Source organism: Convolutriloba macropyga, chromosome 5, assembly GCF_964194025.1.
Source record: "Convolutriloba macropyga chromosome 5, txConMacr16.3, whole genome shotgun sequence".
Classification (NCBI taxonomy): domain Eukaryota; kingdom Metazoa; phylum Xenacoelomorpha; order Acoela; family Convolutidae; genus Convolutriloba; species Convolutriloba macropyga.
Genome location: NC_134472.1, coordinates 43412894 through 43433906, shown reverse-complemented (window position 1 = coordinate 43433906; position 21013 = coordinate 43412894). Strand labels below are relative to the sequence as shown.

At 35.3% G+C, this 21013-nt stretch overlaps 1 protein-coding gene across 1 annotated transcript in view; it reads left to right on the top strand.

The window, feature by feature from the left end:
* Window positions 1–21013, top strand: part of LOC142339406 (uncharacterized) — a 228743-nt gene that overhangs the window by 62874 nt on the left and 144856 nt on the right. The window contains exons 9-13 of the mRNA XM_075389423.1: window positions 2201–2439; window positions 3126–3330; window positions 10981–11165; window positions 15651–15905; window positions 16328–16490. Of these exons, the coding sequence (XP_075245538.1) occupies window positions 2201–2439; window positions 3126–3330; window positions 10981–11165; window positions 15651–15905; window positions 16328–16490 (1047 nt within the window). The remainder of the gene's footprint in view (window positions 1–2200; window positions 2440–3125; window positions 3331–10980; window positions 11166–15650; window positions 15906–16327; window positions 16491–21013) is intronic.

Below are 21013 nucleotides of genomic sequence, written 5' to 3'. Positions count from 1 at the left end.
GTTAGATTTTCTGTCAGATGGTTTTTTACAAGATCTAAGTAGTCGGAGTCGCAATAAAAAGTAAATTTTGTTAGATGCAATATCAGTTTTGTCAGTTAAATTTCTAATGTAATTTTTTTCTTTGTTTAAAAATTTTAAATATTTTGGATGTTCAATAGTCAGTGAGAATGGTCATTTTTCTACTTCGAGTTGAGTCCAGAATACTTTCAGCTATGTTTTCACACCTTTTCTTTGGTTTTCGAAGTCAATTTGAAGTAATTATTTTAATAAGGCCGAAGCGAAACAGGAAATTCAGCAAAACTGAGCGTGGGCATCTAGTTTCATTAGACAGCCTTATACGCGTTTAGTAATTTTTCCAGTTCTTAGAGTGGTGACGCTACTAGGTAGGCCGTAATAAAGGTCTACTGCAAGACATAATTAATTTTTGTGACCATTTTGTGAGCTATATGTTTTGGTACTCCAAAACACGCAAATTTTTACTTGTGCAAAATTTATACAAAGTTTGTCAAAGAAAGTTTGTCATTTTTTGAGTTTTCAGCCCTAGGTGAAACGGAACCTCCTTCAGGGTTTGATAATAGGTTATTGCATAGTTTCTAGTGGTATTGGAATCGTTTGCAATATTTTAATTTCACGAATTTTAGCAGGTTTTGTTTATAAAACTTTTTTCAATTTTTTTTTGACATTTACGATCATTATTTAAGTTCTTCCAGCTGCAGGGTCCAGGTGTCATGATTTTTGTTAAATTTTGTTAATTTGTAAGATTTGCCAGCCCCAGTGAACATGGAACCTCCTCTAGAGTTCGATAATATGTTATTGCAAGGTTTCTAGTGGCAATGGAATGGTTTTCAACATTTTTAACATTACGAATTTTTTTTATCGAACTTGCATTTTCTTAAATTTTTAGACTTTATATAAGTTTTTCCAACCGCAGGGGCTAGGTAACCTCCTCTAGGGTTTAATAATAGTTACTTTAAAATTTTTATTTGAAATTCATTGGTTTTCAACATGTTTATATCACAAATTTCAGCAATTTTTTTAAATAAAACTTGCCATTTTTATTAAATTTTTGTTTGAAAATTTTTGTTATTTTTCGAGTTTTTGCAGCCTCAGTGGACAAGGAACCTCCTCTAATTTTTGATAGTGTTACTGCATGGTTTCTAGTGAAAGTTGAATGGTTTCAACTTTTTAAAGTCACGAATATTAGCAATTTTTATTTAACTTGCTGTTCTTTTGAATTTTTTCGAAATTTGTCATTTTTTGTTTATTTAGTCTCATCGGCCAGAGTCGCAGTGGCCAGGGTTTGATACTATATTACTGCACGGTTAGTAGGGACAATATTCCACAATTTATTATCATGCATTTCTAACAAATTATAATTTACGGTCCTTATCGATCTTCTTGGGCCAGTGAAAATCTTCCGTGGCTTGAAACTGGTTTACTGGATAGGTTCTGAACACAATGAAAGTTTCTAAAGATATTAACATTGCCAATTTTAGCAATGTTTTAATAAAGTTTAAATTTTTCCGATTTTCATTTTTAATGATTTTCCATCTTTAGTTGCGCCTGTGAACCCCTTTCAAGGTTTGTGCGTAGGTTAATAAGTAATTTTAAGTGCTTGTATTTTGACGTTCAAGGTAAAAGCTTCAAGAGTTATAGCAATGATTATATTTTTGCTTAGTATGTTGGGTTGTTTTGGTTTCTCCATTTTTGGGACTGTTTGCGGTTTTGGCTCCCAATGTTAATTGACACGCTTGTCAGATGCAGTAGCTCTAACTTTCTCATTATTAAATTCAATTCTGTGGATTGTATTTCAGGACTTGCCCTGCTATGTTTTTTACTTCGTCGAATAAAAATTTGTTTCCCTTTACTTCAGTTCAGAGCTTGTTCAACATTTTACATGAAATCTTTTTTGACTTCTTGGTTAGTTTTATTCTCCGTTCATTCTGCTTAGTGTTTTTAAGCAGCAGTTGCTGATCAGACCAATCTAAAGTGAACAGAACAGAAGCAGTACAAAATCCAATCAAAATAGTTCGCACTTTAAAAATGTTTTTGTACAATAACCAATTTTTATCATCGTTTTTCTGTTCCTTCAATCGTAATCAGTGTTATGGGAATCAATGGCGGCTATTTTCCGGCAATCTGCGGGGTAGGTTTCTGTGTTACTTTTGTGCTATGTTCAAGTTGGATTAATATGTTATAGCTGAGGACAAACACAGAAGTGTTGTGGCCGTATCTAAAATATTGGGAAATGTTTCAACTTCCAACTTGTCTTCTAAGCTGGGAGAAATCAAAGCAATGTCTTCTGAAGGTGTTCTTTGGCCACAAACGTTTGTGATCTCAGTTTCGCAGAGATTGACAGTGCCTATAAAGAAAGGACGAAGGGCTGCCCAGGATATGAGTGGTAGTGGCATCGACTCAACTATTGAGGCTCTGGCTCAGGTGAATTAGTCTCCCGTCACCATAACAATAGCGTGGCATTTATAGCGCATTTTATGTCACTGTTTTCAGCATCTTAGGATGGAATTGTTGTTTAATAGTTAAAAGCCCACTGCACTGAGGCAAGTCTAAATGATACTCGGAAATGTATCGAAAGGCGGAATTTTATTCCTACTACCAATTAAATTTTTCTGCAAGGAAGATTTCATTAAACTGCACCGAAATGAGAAAACGACCTTTAGTAGAAAACGACCGTTCTGATTATTTTTACAAGAATCTGATCATAAATTGCAACAAAATCTTAGTTCAAAATCAACTGACAATTAACTTGGTTAACATGATATTCTCATCAACACAGCAGATTAGCAGTTCATTTAATCAAATATCAGCAGTCCGTTTCTTTTCTTCACAACAAGAAATAGGCCTCTTGCAATATGCTTTAGTTCTCCCCATTTAGATCAGGTAAGAACAAAAACTTGTGATCTGAGAACGCCTCTAAAAAGTTTGCTAAGTTTGAGATGTAAAAAGTCTCGGCATCAGAAACTGCGACTAAGAATCAGAACTATGCTTCTATTGAGCGAAATCATTTTTTAATAATCTTGAATAAACTGGTTTCAGTAAATATTCGCAATATTACGATGGCGCAGCTAGTTAAACTACTTGTTATGCTTGAGGCTGTTTGTTTTTAGCTGACTGTGCAATACATGGATCTAGTTGGAGAAGAACAGAGTACGGTTGTGAGGAGAGAGATGATGTTACGTCTGATCCCGAGAAATCTTACCAGTGCTGCAACTTCCTCACTCGCTGCCCAGTTCAACAGTCCGAATAGAAAACATCTTTGCCTCTGGATTATATCTGTTCTAGCTTTACTCATAAAACGGGCTATACAAAATGGTACAATTGCGTTCAGTGATCTTTTGAAATGCGATATGTAATGACATTAATTTCGATAGCATTGAAAAAAATCAATGGTTAAATTGCTCTCAAACAAAGTTTGTAGCAATTATATTAGTCATACGGTCTTTTTATGACTCGAGGGGGATTGGTATTCTACAGGTTTTTGCTGCTCCGAGGGGAGAACTGGTTTTCTACAAATTTTTACGATTCGAAGAGTATTGGTATTCTGCAGGCTCTTTGTTACCTGATGCATGTTTGTTCATGACTTAAACTTTGACTTTTGTTTTCCAACATTGACTTATGTTTTAGAACGTTGACTTCTGTTTAGTTGCTCTCAAAGAAAGGTTGTAGCATTCAATTTTTCCCGTAGTCGTTTTAATGCGCTCAGCAACTTTTTCGTCTGACCCTTTTTGACTTTTCGTCCTCAAAAACGGGAACAGGTAACGCCTCGAGGGCATTAAATTATCTTAGAGCTTTTCTAGACTCTAAGTTTGCGATTCACCGAAAATGATTTGGCAACATAAATTCATGGTGTGAAGGGCGGTTCTTATTAATGGCCCCCGTCAGCGTCTCGACAGCTATTATTTAGGCGCTCTCCTGTTTTACGACTCGAACAGGAGTATTGGTTTTCTTAAGGTTTTTTTTTTACCGAAAGTACTATTTGATCAAATGGCGTTTTGACCTAAAAGTGAAGACGAGTAAAATTGCCAAGTGAACTAATTTTCCTGAGCGAGAGAAGTTTTTTGATCATGCGCTGCATTGAGTGAATGGTTTTTTCCACTTAGTGAAGTGTTTTTTGAGAGAATGGCGCGTACAGATGACAGGTTTTCAGCCGTGTTTTCGTCTATTTGGCCCAATTTGTTATTGTAAATTGTTTTTGTAGAAATAAGTTTTCATCGATGCTGCATGAATATGCAACCCTCTGAAATTAATACTACAGTGTTTTTGCGCGCCTAATAATTCGTTTCAAGCGCAAAACTGCACGTTTTTCAATTTCTGTCAATTTGAGCGAACTTTTCTACCAGCTCAGTAAATATGATAACGTCCTTTTGATAATTTATGAATTGGATGCCTCTTTTTGACGTGAGATTTTTCTTAATTCGCTTTACCTTTTGATCACGTTTTTCGTTTTACTTAAGTCACGATTTTGACGCCTAACTTCTGACTTACTTCACTCACTGCTTCAACCGAATGGATTCCAACTCGTTGAATTGCGTAATGTAGTGAATACGGTCAGAGTCAAAAGAGCAAAATGGAAAGAAACGGGATAAACATATAAAGCCCGGTCAATAATTCATAGTGCATTAGGTTATCAAAGTTCATTAAAGCGTTTGCTAGCTGGCATTGGTATTGTGTTTAATAGCCTTCAGTTTAGAAGCTGAATTAATTGTAACTTTGAATCTAACCGAATATGCAGAATTTACACACCAAATAAGAACACTTTCATACTTAGAAAATTTCTATCAAGTCATTTTCTATCTCCCATTTTTTTTCTTTTTCTGTTTCAACCCCAATGTGCGTCAAGCGGGTCAACGGCGGCTATTTTCTGGCTCTTTCAGTCGTTGACTTCTGTTTTCAAACACTGGACTTTAACAGTAACCTAGTTGCTAATACATAGAAATTTGGAACTGCAATTAATATTCATGGTCCGCAAGGTGATTGTGAGCAGTTCACTTCCTATCTACACACAATCTACCTTTACCTCCTCCAGCCTACCCCGGCCCGCCAGCCAAACCCTGAAACTAAAAATTGGTTTAGAACGCTGACTTCTATTTTTGAACATTGGACTATAGCAGTAGCTCATTTAATAATACAAAGCCTTTAGCGTCTGATGTTCATATTCAAGGTCAAAGGTTCATTTTGAGAAATTGTGTTCTCATAAGTCTCTCATCCTTGTCCAAACTGCAGACCCGCCCTCACCCACCACCTACTTTCCTGCCTACTGCGCCTACCTATCTACCTAACCACTCGTCTACCCTCTACCACCTCATTCCACCAGAACACCGCACGCTTAACCCCATCAACCTACCTGTCCCCAAACCTACATATCCTGGCCCGCCACTTCTGCCAAACCCGCCTCCCCACACCACCCACACCTCTTAAATTAAGAAATTCATGTGCATTTTCTTAAAACGCTTGATAATTTTTATTTGGCACTGCTTTTTAAAAAATTCTTTTGGATATTTCTAATTGATAAGCTTAGTATATAGAGATTACATTGCGCGTCTCTCGGTATCGCTTCCGATTTGCAATCCGCTGTTTTTTAGCCTTTGTCTTTTTTTGAACGTTGACGTCTGTTTGACAACGTTGACTTCTGTTTAAGTGCTCTCAAAAGTAGTTAATCTCGATCAAGTTAATCATACTCACATTTCTGTTGAAATTATGTCTGCCCTAAACAAATTAGTCAAAAATTTTGAGAAATTTAGAATGTTTGCGAAAGCGAAAATACTAGAGCCCTCATGACAATTTTCCGAGCAAACCAAAAACTACAGTAGAAAAAATGGCGGTAGTAAAAGTTTCTCTTTCTCAATTTTTCAACCTTTTTCCATATTACCGCCAAATCATTTAAAGGCAAAATTTCTTTAAATATTCATCGGTCTGGGAGCAAGTTTTTTCTGTAAAAAGTTATATCTAAAGTACTAATTTTGTCTCACTGTAAAATAGTTAACCTTTTTTTCGGAATGCTATTTTGTATTTCTAGGTTCTGTTTTTTTGTATGATATCAGTTGTTTATTATTTTTGTTATGGTTAATATCATTCCGGGATTCACATTAGGATTTTTTAATTTTCTGAAGTAGAATATTTTCAGGAAGTTCTCTCAAAGGAAATTTTGATTTTTCGCTGGACCGATTTTTCGTCTGATGCTTTTACTTTTGGTCCTCTAGAACGAGATACACTAAAAGCCTGAAGGACATAAAGGTCTCTAAGAGCTTTATATCTCGCTAGTCTAGATATCTATGTATGCGATTCATCTAAGCAGTTTGAAAAACATAAATTAATGATGTGAATGATGGGTGCTTCTCATATTTTTACCCCTTCGAGCGTCAACTCCCCTGCGCACGTAACCCCCACTCCACCCCCCCCCCCCGTAATTCCCACCCTCTGCACATCGTTCCATCCGTAGCCCAGTGCGCTTGACCCAAATTTAAAATTTTGGGCCAAGCGCATTGAGATACGAGTGGAACGATGTGCAGAGCGTGGGGATTGGGGGGGGGGGGGGGGTGGGGTGGTGGAGTGGGGGGTAAGTAGATTTGGATTGTTTTGGGGAGCTGATTTTAGGATCTGTTCCCACTTTCTTCAACATTTTTTAGTCAATGAGTAATCACATTACAGAGGTGTTTTTAGTCTTGCTTGAGCAGTAAAGACAGCAAAAAAGCGAGTAGTTTTAAAGCGTGAAAGTTTTCATTCTTCTCTAAGTTTGGAGTTAAAAATTGTTTTTTTTTCAACAATGAGTGCGGAATTCTGACCTCTATTTTCGTTTTTTTTTTGCGGTTGCTATAGAAGATACACATTTTCTAATTGTGTTCAGTTGCATTTTTTAAATCCCTCAATGTGTGGCTGCTGGTGTTTTCTGACTTTGGAGCTCGTTTTCTAAAAAAACAGTTATGCCTTTTTGTGTATTGACTGTAATTGGTTTTTTGTTGTCGACCTCTCAAGGCCTATTATTTAGGCGCTCTCCTTTTTACAAGGCAATATTTGGACTATATTGGAGCAATGTCCTTTTTGTAAAATGTTTTCTCTCATTTTTGAGGACTCATCTTTCAAAGCGGAATAAACGCCTAACGTCCATTGGGCTTTTTGCTTTACTAGAGTACCTCAGCTTGATTTTAGTAGTCTCTTAGTGCTTAACATGTTAAAGCTGCTATGAAGACATGAGTTCATGGTTAAAAATTGTGCATTTCTTCGCTGTTTTCTGTTCATTGTTAGGTTTAAATGTAATAAATGTCTTCTGCAATCCCGTTTTATTTCCTTTTTATATCTGTTTTTTGAGCTGTTCGTTTCGGTAATGCAAACCTCTCATTTTTGAGTTTTTCATTTTATCGGGGCCAGAGAATTTTTTATAAAGGCTTAAAGTCAGGCTACTGGGTTTTTCTGGTGGTAAAGGAATGGTTTTTGACGATATTAATATCACGAATTTTACCGACCTTTCGATAAAAGTTTCAATGTGCGAGTTTAATATTTTGTCTTGAGTTTTTCAAATCAAACTTTCAAGTGCTTGACGTTGGGTTGCTACAATGTTGTCAGTCAAATATAAATGGTTTTCAGGATATAAGAATTCCAATTTTAGCTGTTTTTTAAGTACAATTCGCAATTTTTTTCTTTTTGAAAGAATTAAAATGCTCTCAAACGAAATTTGTATCAATCATATTGATCCTGTGATCTTTTTCAATGCAATTTTTGGCTTGGCAATTTTTTCGTCTCATCCTTTAAACTTTTTCCTCAGAAACAGAATGAACAGCTAAGAGCCCGGAAGGCTTTAAGTGACTGAGTGGCTCTCTTAGAACCGTACGCCTTAATAGTCTAACTATGCGATTCGCCGAAGCTCTTCTGAAGGGACAATTTCAATGTTCGCAGAGCTGCGTTTGATCTTATGCGTTTGAAGTTGATTTTGAGGATGTATGCGTCAAGAACTGGAGCAAGTTTCTGTAGTTGTCGCTAATTTTCTATTTTGTTCTTGCTTCTCATTATCTCTGGTATATTCAGCCAGTCTTTTGTTAGGCTGCAAGTTAGCTATGCTGTAGATTTCTGTACAAAAATAGTTCTTTCTAATGTTGAACAGTATGATATGCTTAAGAGATTTCGGTAAATAGTTACGTGTTTTGATAACCTTCGTCAAAACATGGGAGAATTTTTCTGCTCTGATTTGTGTTTGTGGGCTAATGTGCTCTGTTGAAAATCAGAGGCTATTTTTTGAAAACTGAGGATAGTCAGGTTTTCAGATTTTTCTTTTATTTGGACTTAATGCGGGTTTACCCTGCTGTTATCACAATTCAAAGAATTTGAATTGTATTGGGGTGCTGTCTTTACAAAAGCTGTGTATTTGAAACAGGAAGTGAAAAATATTTAGGTCAAATTGCTGCGGAGATTAAAGAGTAGTTTTCTGTTCATTTCGCTTATTTCAAAGAGAGCGAGAAAGTTGGTGTAAAATATAAATTTTCTTTTAGCGAGCTAAAGTTCTTGATAACGTGCAGCTTTTTGAAACCCATTTTTAGTTTTATTTCCAATTTTTTCGGTAAAAGGTGTTTCTCAAAATTATACAAACTGGTACTAGTGCGTTTGATAACATTTTTGACGATGTGAAGCGAATTTTACATTGTGGTGTCATATTTTTTTGAGCTTTTTTTTAACCATTTTGCCTTGCTTTAAGCTTTTCAGCATTTTTTTGGGGAGTTTTGTGAATTAAATCATTTGGTTTAGCAGTTATGATTGTCTCTAATTTGATTTAAATTTAGTGTTGGTGTTTTGGAAGAAAACAGAGTAAATTTGAGCTAATTCCGATTTTTGTTTGTTACGTTTTTTTGCTCTTTTTCTTCTAATTTTATGGTTCTCGCTATATTTTTTCTGGACGAATTCATAATTGAGAGCAATTATATAGGTGCTCTTACTGCACAGTGACAATTGAAAGCTAGGGAAGGCACTGATCAAATGGCAACTATGCACGGCCGTATACGTAATGCAGTTATGATTCTGTACCCTATTATCCCCATTTCATACGTATACTGTAGGATCTAAAAATACGGCAAACCTGTAAAGTTTTTATTGTGTCCTGTCTCCTTTCGAAAGGAAGCAAAACCAAATAATACAAAGTTCAAACTAAATTTCTTGAATCATAAACTCTTCGGCATTTTGAACTCCTCGAATTTCCGCAGAAACACAAAACTTGGTGCTAATTTTCAGTTTTTGTTTGACACGAGTGTTTCTATTACTGACAGATGCTTTGGTAAATTTAGAAATTTGTAGTTATGCTATCTGGCAAAGTTTGTAACCCTTAACGTTCATGTGCACAAATTAAGATGCATAATTTTCACGACAATTAGAAAATTAACACCTTTATTTTACACTTTTGGAGTTACTTCCTTTGGAAAGCATTGGTTACGGAGCAACGCGCATGTTATATCAAAATATCAATATACCATTGACCCTGTATTTAAGGCCGATAAAATTAAAAACTCACGGGTTTCCAAGCCTTTTTTCATATTTGCCCCCATACTCAAATTAGCACTTTCAGGAGTTATTTGTAATAAGTTAGAGTTTAAGAGTTATAAGTAAGTTCAATGCTTTTTCATTAGAAGGCCCGACGTTCTTTTGGTTCACAGTCCGATAAGTGTCACTATTATCAGTTCATTTCGAATCAAAAACAACATCACTCTCGCTATCTGCTATGAAAATTATTTTGAGGTTTTTCTCCTTTTCTTGCTCCCAATTTGTTCCCATCAGTGATTTACGGCTTATCATTCAGTTGGGCAAAAATGTTTGAGCTCACCAGTCATTGAACGAGACATTAAGAAACTCATCACTCTTGATTGTACCCGCTTATTGTGATACATCTTACAAGGAAAATTCCCCTCATATGTGGCGCGATAAAGGTTTGTTCGCGTTTTATATCTGAAAGTATTGTTGGCGTTTCATAATTGCCTCTAATTTCTCATCTCTTGCATTGAGCATGATCGCGGATCCGCGTATTGCTATAACAGAGACTGATTGAGCTAGGTTGCTGAAATAACCTAGAAATTGCCCAGCGGGCCAAGGGAATGAAGCCCTCGAAAGCCAAGGGAATTAATTGGATTCAATTTTTCTGCAATTGAATGCGTGCACTATTATGAGTACACTGCTCGTACTTCCTGTCACCAGCAGCTGAGAGCTGAACCACAGTTTGCCGAGTTTGCGATTAGGCTTCGTCGCAAAGCAAAAGTAGTCGTAACATCCATTGCTGCTGATTGAGCCCCCTTCCAAAGAATCAAGCATGTTGCCCGGTCTGAAGTTGCAGTCGGGTAGCAAAATCTTCTGCTCAGAGTGGTGAAAAAATGGCTCCGGGGCAAGTTGAAATAATTATGTCTCGTATACTATCATGGCGAGCAATCATATTACCTTGGAACATAGTATGACCTGACATGATTGCCCATTATATCTAAAGTCTATGATTACAACATGGACATTTTCTCTCGTCCTCGTTTAATCTGAGTCCCAGTCGATATTTAAGAGCAGCACAAAACTCATTGGGAGTCAGATGTAGTCCCAGATCATAGGCTCCTGATTGTTTTAGAGAAAGTGATAAACAAAGAGTTTTTCCTCTAGTGGAAGTCTGTTTACCTTGCAAGTTATCATAAGCTGAATTATCTAGTTTTTCCTAAGTTTTGGTTTGCGATGTCTGCGTGACCTCATGTTAAATTGTTTCTCTGTCCGCAATTTCAGTGGTTTAATCCTTCATCTGTCTTAACAAATCAGATGTCTCGATTTCGATTTTGGCCTAAGATGCCTTCAAACTAGTCAAATTTGTGCAGGATTTTTTATTCCTCCGAGTAAATCGCAAATAGACCATTTTGGGAGCACCAAGGCGATAACACAGGATACCAAGAGCATATTGTATATTCATTAAGAGATGTGAGTTTGATTTCTCCGCACTTAAGTCCTCGTGTGTTCTCTCAGGTGACACAGTGCATGCAGAGGAATATGTGTGTATGGCGAGGGTGATCGTGTATGACGTGATAGTGATGAACAAGCCCATGTGGCTGCCTGTGCTCAGTGGGGCATTCCGTCTCATTCCTCAGTTGCACAGAAGATACAGTTATGAGAATGGAGACACCATGGATATGCAGCAGACTATATATAATGTCAGTTCCTCTATTTTTGTAATATGTCTTCTGTTTTATCTAGGCTTTCTGCTGGCGATCCAAGATTTGCAATAATGAACAATGAGCTACTTAAATACAATGATTTTATCTACATAAAAATTATATGAATTAAATCAAATTTGATCAGATCTGAACAGTGGGTGAATAGTACAGGGCGAAACAATAAACAGGGCGAAATGTTTTTTAATAGCCGCCCTCATCTTCTCAGCCGGCTATTATAGCGCTCCTATTTTTTTACAATTCAAAGAATTTGAATTGTATTGGGGCGCTGTGTTTTTACGACTCGAAGAGGAGTATTGGAGAAGTCCTTTTTTTAATCACTTTAGTTGGAGTGAATTTTGAAGCAGGAAATGAAACGCGTGAAAAATTTTAGAGTGGTTTGGGTGCTGAAGAAAATTGAAGAAGGGAGCGAAAAGTGAGTGGTTTTTTGTTCATTCCGCTGTTTTCGAGAGAGCGAGAAATTGAGGTGTGAAAAAAATTAGTAAGCGAGCGAAATTTTGTGTTTTTTAAACGTGCGGCTTTTTAAAACCGTTTTTTGTTAATTTTTTTTTGGTTTAGAAGCCTGATTATGATTAATAGCCGCCCTCATCTTCTCAGCCGGCTATTATTGCGGACGTATTTTTTTTTTACTTCGTCAAACTTTTTTTCGCTTTACCATTTTGCCGCTTTTTCGACATTTTGCGTGAAATCTTTTTGACTTCTCTAGGCTAGTTTCTCTCTTCTCTCATTCTGCTAAAAGTGAATTTGAACATCAGTTGCTAAGCAAAGAAATTCAAAATGAACAGAGTCGGTATAAAAAATTGAAGTCAGAAATAGAAACGGCATAAACCCATAAAGCCCAATTTTAGATGCCCGCTATTTGAACGTCGTTCCTATAAGTCTTAGTTACCACCTCTAATGCTTATTGGTGTTGATAGTAGCCCCTGTAGCCTCTCTCTAAGAAACAGAAGTATGTTCAACTACGAAATGCCATCAAAATAAATCGGACTTAAAAAATATTTTTGTACAAAAATCTTTTTTTTTTTCAATATATTCTATTCGTTCAATCCCAATCATGCTTATTGGAATCAACGGCGGCTATTTTCCGGCAATCTGCCGGGTATGTTATTGTGTGATGCTTAGGATTGTTTTAATAGTGGTTCGTAGGTTTCTGGTCATTAATAAGAATTTTATACCAATTTGCTGGTTTTTCAGCTATTTTGCTGAATTTTAGGCGAATTTTTGCAATTTTTTGCGTTTTGTTTTGTTATAATGCTTTGTATGGGCTTTGAATAGACGCATGTTAGTTACTGAGTCTTTAGATACCAAGTGATTACATTTTCTTGGGTTTAAAGTTAGTTTTTTTATTAGAAAAATGACAATAAACTGAAAAATTTTTAATGATTTTTTTAAATTTTTTTTTGCTGTTTTTCGCTTTTTTCTAAACTTAGAGAATGTTTTTAGCATATTCGACTTTCTTATTGTTTTGGAAGTCTTCCAGTACTATATTTGCTCCAATTAATGTTTTTTGGGTCTATGTGCTCCCGTGAAATAAAAAAAAGGCTAAATTTTTTCTAAGATTTTCAAATTGTTTTTAAATGCCCTTTGTGGTCTTTAAATTTTTATAGCAATTGGGGATGCCTTTAGTTTAAATTAGTTGTTTTTGATGCGTTTTGATGATTTTTATTTTAGTTTTGATTCATTTTGTTAAAGATAATTGAGTAATTTTTATGAAGATTTCCGCGAATTTTCTTTTGGAATTTTGGCTGAAATCTTCTGATTGTCTGCTTTTTGCTACTTTTTAGTGTTCTAGCTTTTGATAGGAGCTTTTCTGGAGGTTCTGTTGGAATATATTTAGTGCACTTTTCAATGACGGTTATTACTAATTTTTCTTAATCTCTGACTTTTTTTCAATTTTTTTCTTCGTTTTTACTTTTATAAATAGACAATGGTTTGGATTGGTGGACGCTTGACCAGATGTATTAATTGTTTTTTGAAATAATGATTTGAATTCAGCATAATGGCATTTGATTCATAATTTGTGGCCAAATTTTGTATTTTTACAAATACAAAATTTTGCAGCTCAATGTAAAATTTTTATCACGTGCTTTATCGTCTTTTCTGGTCAGTTATTTTTTCCTTGTTTTTCATTGTCTTGTTTTAAAGTGACAAGTGTTATTCAGTAGGATAAGCAATGTGTTAATTATTTTGGTCAATCAGTAGAATAAGTTTTATGTTTGTTAGGGGTGTTAGTTTTGTCCTTCGAGTCGTTTCCGGAATTCTTCCGGCTATGTTTTTTAAGATTTGTTCACACATTTTTCATTGACTTTGATCTTTCAAAACGGGATAAACAGGTAAAGCCCAGCGGGCATTAAGTTTCATTAGAGGACCAAAGAGCGCTTTAGTAGTCATTCAAGTGGTTAGAGTGGTACAGCTGCTGGTATGGTCTTTATTGAATGTTAAAAGGTCGTTTTTAGTAGTTTTTGGGCTCAAAATTGTGCAATTTTTCATGTTCTTGTGATTTTTTTGTTTGATTATTCTTAGGTTGAAGTTTTGAAAAGTTGATGAAGGCATTTTGCGAGACAAAATAGCTTTTTATGACCATTTTATGATCTATATGTTTCGGTACTACAAACACAAACACAAACACACAAAATGATACTAATTTTTGCAATTTTTTTCAGGTTTTTTTGAAGATTTTTGTCATTTTTTGAGTTTTTAGCCCTAGGTGTCAAGAAACCTCCTCTAGGTTTTAATAAAAGGTTTGGTGATAGATTACTGCTGAGTTTCCTGTGGTAATGGATTTTGGTAATAGAGTTTCTAGTGGTAGTGGTAATCAAGAATTTTAGCATTTTTTGACAACTTGCAATTTTTTTCATATTTTTTGACATTTATTGTCATTAATTAAGTTGTTTGAGTCCCAAGGGCCAGAAAACTTCATCAGGGGTTGAATAATAAGTTACTAAAAATTTTTAGTTGCCATGGATTAGGCTTCAACTTTTGAATATCACAAATTGTGGCAATTTTTTTTGACAAAATTAGCATTTTTTTCAGGTTTTGAAATTTTTCGTCAGTTTTTCTATTTTCAGGGACCAGGCAATCTCCTTGGAGGTTTTTTAATAGGGCACTGCATAGTTTCTAGTAACAATGGAATGGTTTTTAACCTTTAAATGTCTCAAATTTTTCAATTTTTTTTATAAAATCTGCAATTTTTTTAAGGTTTCCTAAAGTTTTTGTCAGTTTTCGATATTCATCCATTCTCAAGTGCGAGAAAACATATTTCACGTTCTGATAATAGGTTATTGTTTGGTTTTTAGTTTCAATGGATTTGTTTTAAACAAATTAACTTTTCGACTTTTAGAAGTTTTTTGATAAAATTTGCAATTTTTTTCAAAACATTTGTATTTTATTTATTTTTTCTTGCCTCAATAGCCAGGTGACCTCATCCAGGGTTTGATAGTATGTTTTTAAATAGTTTCTAGGGTGCAATTGAATGGCTTTCAACATTTTAATAAACCGAATATCTAATTTTTGAAGTTTGAAATTTTTTCTAAAAATTATTGCCTATCGATCTATGAGCCAATGAGTTTTTTAAGGCTTGGAATTGGGTTACTGGATAGCCTCTAGAGACACAGAATTGATTCTGTAGATATTTATATCACCCTTTCAGTAACATTTCCTTATAATTTGCAATTGATTTTTTAAAATTTTGTCATTTTCGAGTTAATCGATCTTCAAGGGCCAATGAATATTTTTCAGGTCTTGCAGATATGAAACTGGACCGATTTCAGAAACAAAAATATTTTTGAACCTATTTTTGAAATAGGTATTTTTGAAGGGAAAAAATTTTGCCTGAGGTTTAAAAGCTTCAAGAGTTTTAGCAATGAGTATATTTTTGTCCTGCTATGTTTTTTTACTTCGTCGAATAAAAAAATGTTTCGTTTTACCTCATTTTGCCGCTTTTTCAACTTTTTGCGTGATATCTTTATGACTTCTCTAGGCTAGTTTCTCTCTTCTCTCATTCTGCTAAAAGTGATTTTGAACATCAGTTGCTCAGCAAAGCAATTCAAAATGAACAGAGTCAGAATAAAAAATTGAAGTCAGAAGTAGAAACGTGATAAACCCATAAAGCCCAATTTTAGATGCCCGCTATTTGAACGTCGTTCCTATAAGTCTTAGTCACCATCTCTAATGCTTATTGGTATTGATAGTAGCCCCTGTAGCCTCTCTCTAAGAAACAGAATTACGTTATGTTCAACTACGAAATGCCATCAAAATAAATGGACTTAAAAAATGTTTTTGTATAAAAATCTTTTTTTTTCAATATCTTGTATTCTTTCAATCCCAATCATGCTTATTGGAATCAACGGCGGCTATTTTCCGGCAATCTGCCGGGTATGTTTTAAAGTTTAAATGTCGAACCATTATGTAACTGATTCTATTGTGCATGGCGTTGGTTATTCTGATATGCATTTCTGTTTGCAGGTAATGATGAATGCGATTGAGTGTGTTGTGTGCAATCGACGTGATACAATTTCGACCGTGTGGCCAACTGCACCAGATATGTTCCAGCATCTTGGCTTCTCCTGCGCCTCATCTCCTTATCAAATGGCCAACAGAGTCGCCTACAATCATTTGTTCAATGAAGCATTTGTGTCTCAACATAGTCGCACTCAACCCTCATCTGAAGAAGAGCAGCACGTGTTTCAATGTCTCAAAGCAACAGCCATTCTTATCCAGGTCTAAAGACTCAGTTTAATGTGATGTTTAAGCCGCCTTGAGCTCGATTGGAACGAATTTTCAGCTATACTGACTGGTTGGAGGAGGCAGGTGCTAGTTCAGCGCAGGCGTTATTTCTTTGAATCATTGAAAAACCGACATCAGTTGAATACGAGCTTTGCATGCATCACGTGGAACGGTTTTTAAACTTGGCTTTGCTCTCAACGTGTTAACACAACCAGGGGCTGCAATGCGATAGAACCAAAAGACTACCATGTTGGTGTCTATCAGTTTTTTGTGAACTCTTTCAACCCCCAGTCTTTAAAAACAAGACTTTTACCTCCATCTGAGTGTGCACATAGTGGCGCGCGGTATATTAACATTTAATTCACTACGATGCTATAAGTGGGACTGGAAGTGGAAAATATTAGATGTGGTTTTAGGAGTGCGATGATGAGCAGCTGCAGAGTTATCTGACCACATTTGTCTACTCTAATCTGTCGTTCCTCTCCTCTCACTGCCAGGGAATAGTGACAAAGGCCGGCCTACCTATCAGTGGAAAGGAGAAATCCCTCCCTTTTGCACCTGTAGCAATACGCCTAATTGGTATGTCTGATAAATCCTCGTGGAAAGCAATTTGATGACTGCCAGGCATTAATTGTAGCAATAACGTCACACCTATTTGCTTTTAATGTTTGTCTAGCCGTTGATTAATTGCTCTCAAGCGAAGTTTAGCAATTATATTAGTCCTGTTGGTCTTTTTATGCGATTTTTCGCTTGACTGATTTTTCGTCTGTTCCGTTTGACTTTTCGTCCTCAAAAACGGGATAAACAGGTAGCGCTATGGTGTGAAGGGCGGTTCTTAGAAGTTGGCCCCCCTCATCCCCCCCCCACACACAGAGTAATTTCATTGCTCGATACTCTTTCGATAAGGAGGTTATTATTTTGTGTTTGTCGTCTTTCCGACATTCTCTGTATCTAAAAATGGTGCATATGCTTCAGTATCTTCCCATATTGTTAAATCTATTCGCTGTGCTTGGCTTAAAGCAGAACAAAAATGGCGATTATTGCATTTTCTTAACAGCCGCAAAGCGATAGCTGGACCTATAATAGGCCTTCTCTTGTTTTTTTTTTACAATTCAAAGGATTTTAATTGTATCAGGGCGCTGCCTTTTGTACGACTGGAAGAGGAGTGTTGGAGACGTTTTTTTAATACTCTCAAACGAAGCTTGACAATTATATTAGTTTTGTGGCCATTTTCATGCGATTTTTCGTCTGACCCGTTTGGCTTTTGGTCCCTAAAAACGGGATAAACAGGTAGCGTCCAGCGGTCATTAAATTTCATTAGAGCCGCGTTTAGTAGTCCCTCGAGTACTTAGTGTGGTGAAGCTACTAGGAAGGTAGTTTAAGGTTAAAAGGTCAAAAAGAGTTTTTGAGCCCAAAATGTTGCTATAGCATTTCTTCGTGTTTTTCGTCATTTTTCGAATTTTTTGTTGGACCAGTCTAAAATTGAGGCTGGTTAAAGTTGATAAATGTCTTTAAGATGATATTTGAACCATTTTTGCCCTGTTGCACGCTTTTTTGTACTTTTCGCAATTTTCTTAATTTTTTTGTTTGAATAGTGTTCCTTTGATTGAGTTAAGTTGTTTTCGTGTATTTTATAACCTATTGACTTGATTGATGTTGATTTTGAGTTGTGTTTGTTAAAAAGAGTGGAATAATTTCAATCAAATTTTGTTCGTATTCGCCTATGTTCTTAGAATTTTCGGCTATTTCTAATTTTGAGCTTTTCGCAGTGGTTTCTTTTTTCACTAGTTAATTGATAGCTATTTAATATGTATTGGTATTTTACTAAGAGATGAGACTTCAAAGTGCAGTGCTGTTAATATATAAATGGTACACATTTGTCTTTTTACAGGTTTTTGGTTGTTTGTATTTTTAGTTCTTGGTTTGTATTTCTGACAGGCATTGTGTGGTTCAATGGTTGAGCAGGAAACAATATGCAGTGTTGTCTCAGATTACTTGTTGGGAAGTGGCTTCTAGCATTGTAAAGCAACTTTTGTAATCAAATTTTTTCTTTTTCTTTCCTTGTTTTCCTCCGTATCAAACATTTTCCGTATCAAAGTCCTTTATTGAATGAGAACTATTTTTGTTACAAGTTCTGCAATAATTAGTTCGGTGTCGCAAGTTGTGACGATATTTTGTCAGATTAGTTTTTCATATTTTAACAGATTTGGTTTTCTCATAATTTATTTTGACTTTTTGTCCCAAATTCATGACCATAAATGAGTAGATGCACTTTGTTTATTGCATAGTTGGCTGGGTTCTAAATGAGTAATAACGTCGGGTCGGTTCCGGAGTTTTCCAGCTGTGTTTTTTAGATCTGTTCACAATTTTGTTTAACCTTTTCTTGTCAATGAGACGTCAAAGTGGAGGTGTGATCACGGTGGATTCGTATGAAGAGCAAAAGAGGGTAGTTTTATGGCGTGAATTTTTTCAAACTGCTTTAAATTGAATTGATAAATTTGTATTTGTATTTTGTGAATTGATAAATATAGTTTTTGAGAGCGTTTTCACGTGCGGAAATTTTACTTCTGTTTGCTCCTTTTCTGCACGAATTTTAAAAGGTGTTACTTGTGTTCTGATAGTATATATGCTCTTGTTTAAACCCATAAAAAGGTAACTAATCTTCAAAATATTGACTCTATTCGTTTTTATGAAATGTAGTGTTTTCTAGATTTCGTCCGGTTTTGTAGTTCTTTTAGTTGTTTTGTTGCTTTGTATCGTTATTGACATTATTGACTACTTAATTGCAAAATTGTTTTGGCGATTTTTTGGATTTTTCCAGCTTGCATTCTTTTATTGTTCTCAGTTTGTTCTGTTTTGAGAGCTCCAATTAACTCTTGACTGTGTCAGTTTAGGATCTATTTAAAGATGTTGTTTCATATGAAATAATTTTACAACTTGACGTTTTCAAAAAATTGGAGATCTTTCGTTTTGCGATTTTTTTAGTTCTTGTGCTGTCACTTATTCTCATTGATGATAGGTCTCATTCCTTCTCTAATTAGGCTTAATTGATTTCATCTAATAGTGACATTTAAAAGTTATCGGTTTTATTGACTTTAACGGCATTTGTTTTCAATAAATTGTCCTTTTTTGTCCGCTTTTGTACTTTTTTAATTGATCTACCTCGTAGTCTCATTATTAACAAGTATGTTAATAATGAGAATCAAAGTAAACGCGTCTATTTATATCTAAGTTTTCACGACTTTGACACAACTTATTTTCAGAAAATATTGGCGATCTTCTTTTTGCCAATTTTTTCGGTCATTAGTGTTCTTCTGTCACTTAAGTGTTACTTAGACACGTTTCACTGGCTCACGAGTTGATTATTTTGAGACTTATTGGGTTACTTTTGTTGATATTAAAACACAACTTGTTTTCAATCCATAATTTTTTTTAGATTTTACCTGTTCTGGAAATTGGTGTTGTGCCTGTTCTGAAAGCGATTGTTTTTTTAATTGAAGGACTCTTTGCTCTCTATTGGGACCTAATTGAGTGAATTTAAAGATTACATTGAGTTGTTAATGATTTTGTTGTCTTCGTTTAGCTTTCGAATTTCTGATTGCTGCATATTCCTTTTGCGACTTCTATTACATCGCACTGAAAAGTCATCATTAAAGTTGTCGTTTTGTCATCATTAAAGTCATCATCATATTGGACGTTGTCGTTTTTGGACCCAGTAACTTTCACAACCCTGTGTTTCTATAAGAGAAATGAAATAAATTTTAGATATTCCTACTGTTCTGTTAGTTTTCGTGGACGTCTTGGTGTATTTGTTTGCTACCAGAACGTGTTGTTTCAAGGAGGCTGATATTGTTGTGTTTGGTTTGTTAAATTTTAGTTCAGTGCGTGTCCTATGTTTTTAATAGCCGCACAGCGATAGCTGGGGCTATTATTGGCCTTCTCTTGGTTTTTTACAATTCAAAGAATTTGAATTGTATTGGGGCGCTGTCTTTTTTTTTAAGATCTGTTCACACATTTTCATGATTTTTGAAGTCAAATTGGAGTAGTGATTTTGGTCACGCCGAAACAGGAAATGGAGCGAAAAAGCGAGTGGTTTTGCGGCGTGAATTGTTTTCGCTCTAATTTTAAAGTAGAGTGCGAAAATGGTGTTTGAACAAAAATTCGGTTTCTTGGTAGTGGTTTTTTGTTCACATGCGGCAATTTCACTCTGATTTTTACTGTTTTTTCGATTTTTTTGGATCGAATTTTTTTCTAAATGGTTTTCCCAATCCATTCACAGCACATTCTAGGCCTAGTTTTTTTGTTTGATTTAAATTTTCATTTCTCGCTGGTGGTTTTTTTGTTCACATGCGGCATTTTGACATTGATTTTTTGTTTTTTTCTTATTTTTTATCTGATTTTTTTAAAATGGTTTTCTCAATTCACTCATGGTCCATTCTAGGTCTAGTTTGTTTGTTTAGTCAATGAAAATTCTTTGAATTGTACGTCAGGACTTGTCCTGCTATGTTTTTTTATTTCGTCGTCATGATTTTTGTTACGACCATATGACGTCACAGCCACCTTTTGTTCATTCGTTCATGCAATTTCAACTGAATTGCATGTGTGACGTCATTTTTCGCTCTTAGTGGAGCGAGTTTTTTTGTTCATGCGCGTGATTAAATTTTGGTCACACTTGACTTACCTCACTCTCAAAAATGACTTCCTCAATTTGAAATTGACTTTTATTTACTTTAATTCAAAGAGATAAGGTCAAATGGGTGTGTGTCACTCTAAATGAAGGTTATTTGAGATCAGCTAATAGAGGCAGCAATAACTTATACAGATAAGACCAATTTTTTTGGTCTGTCTTTTTTACTGTTTTTTCAGACTGCCGATCTACGAATCTATTGCGGCTATTTTCTGGCAATCTGCCAGCTATGTTTTTTAAATTCACGTTTTCATCACTTTTATTAGTATTAAGCATAATAGCCTCCAGTTTGGAAGCTGAATTACGTATAATTTTAAGAATCTAACTGAAACCGCCCAAAGTGAAGGTTATTAGAACCTTTATTTACGGACCGATCCTAAATCGAAACGATTATCAGAGAATCCCGTTTTTTTGG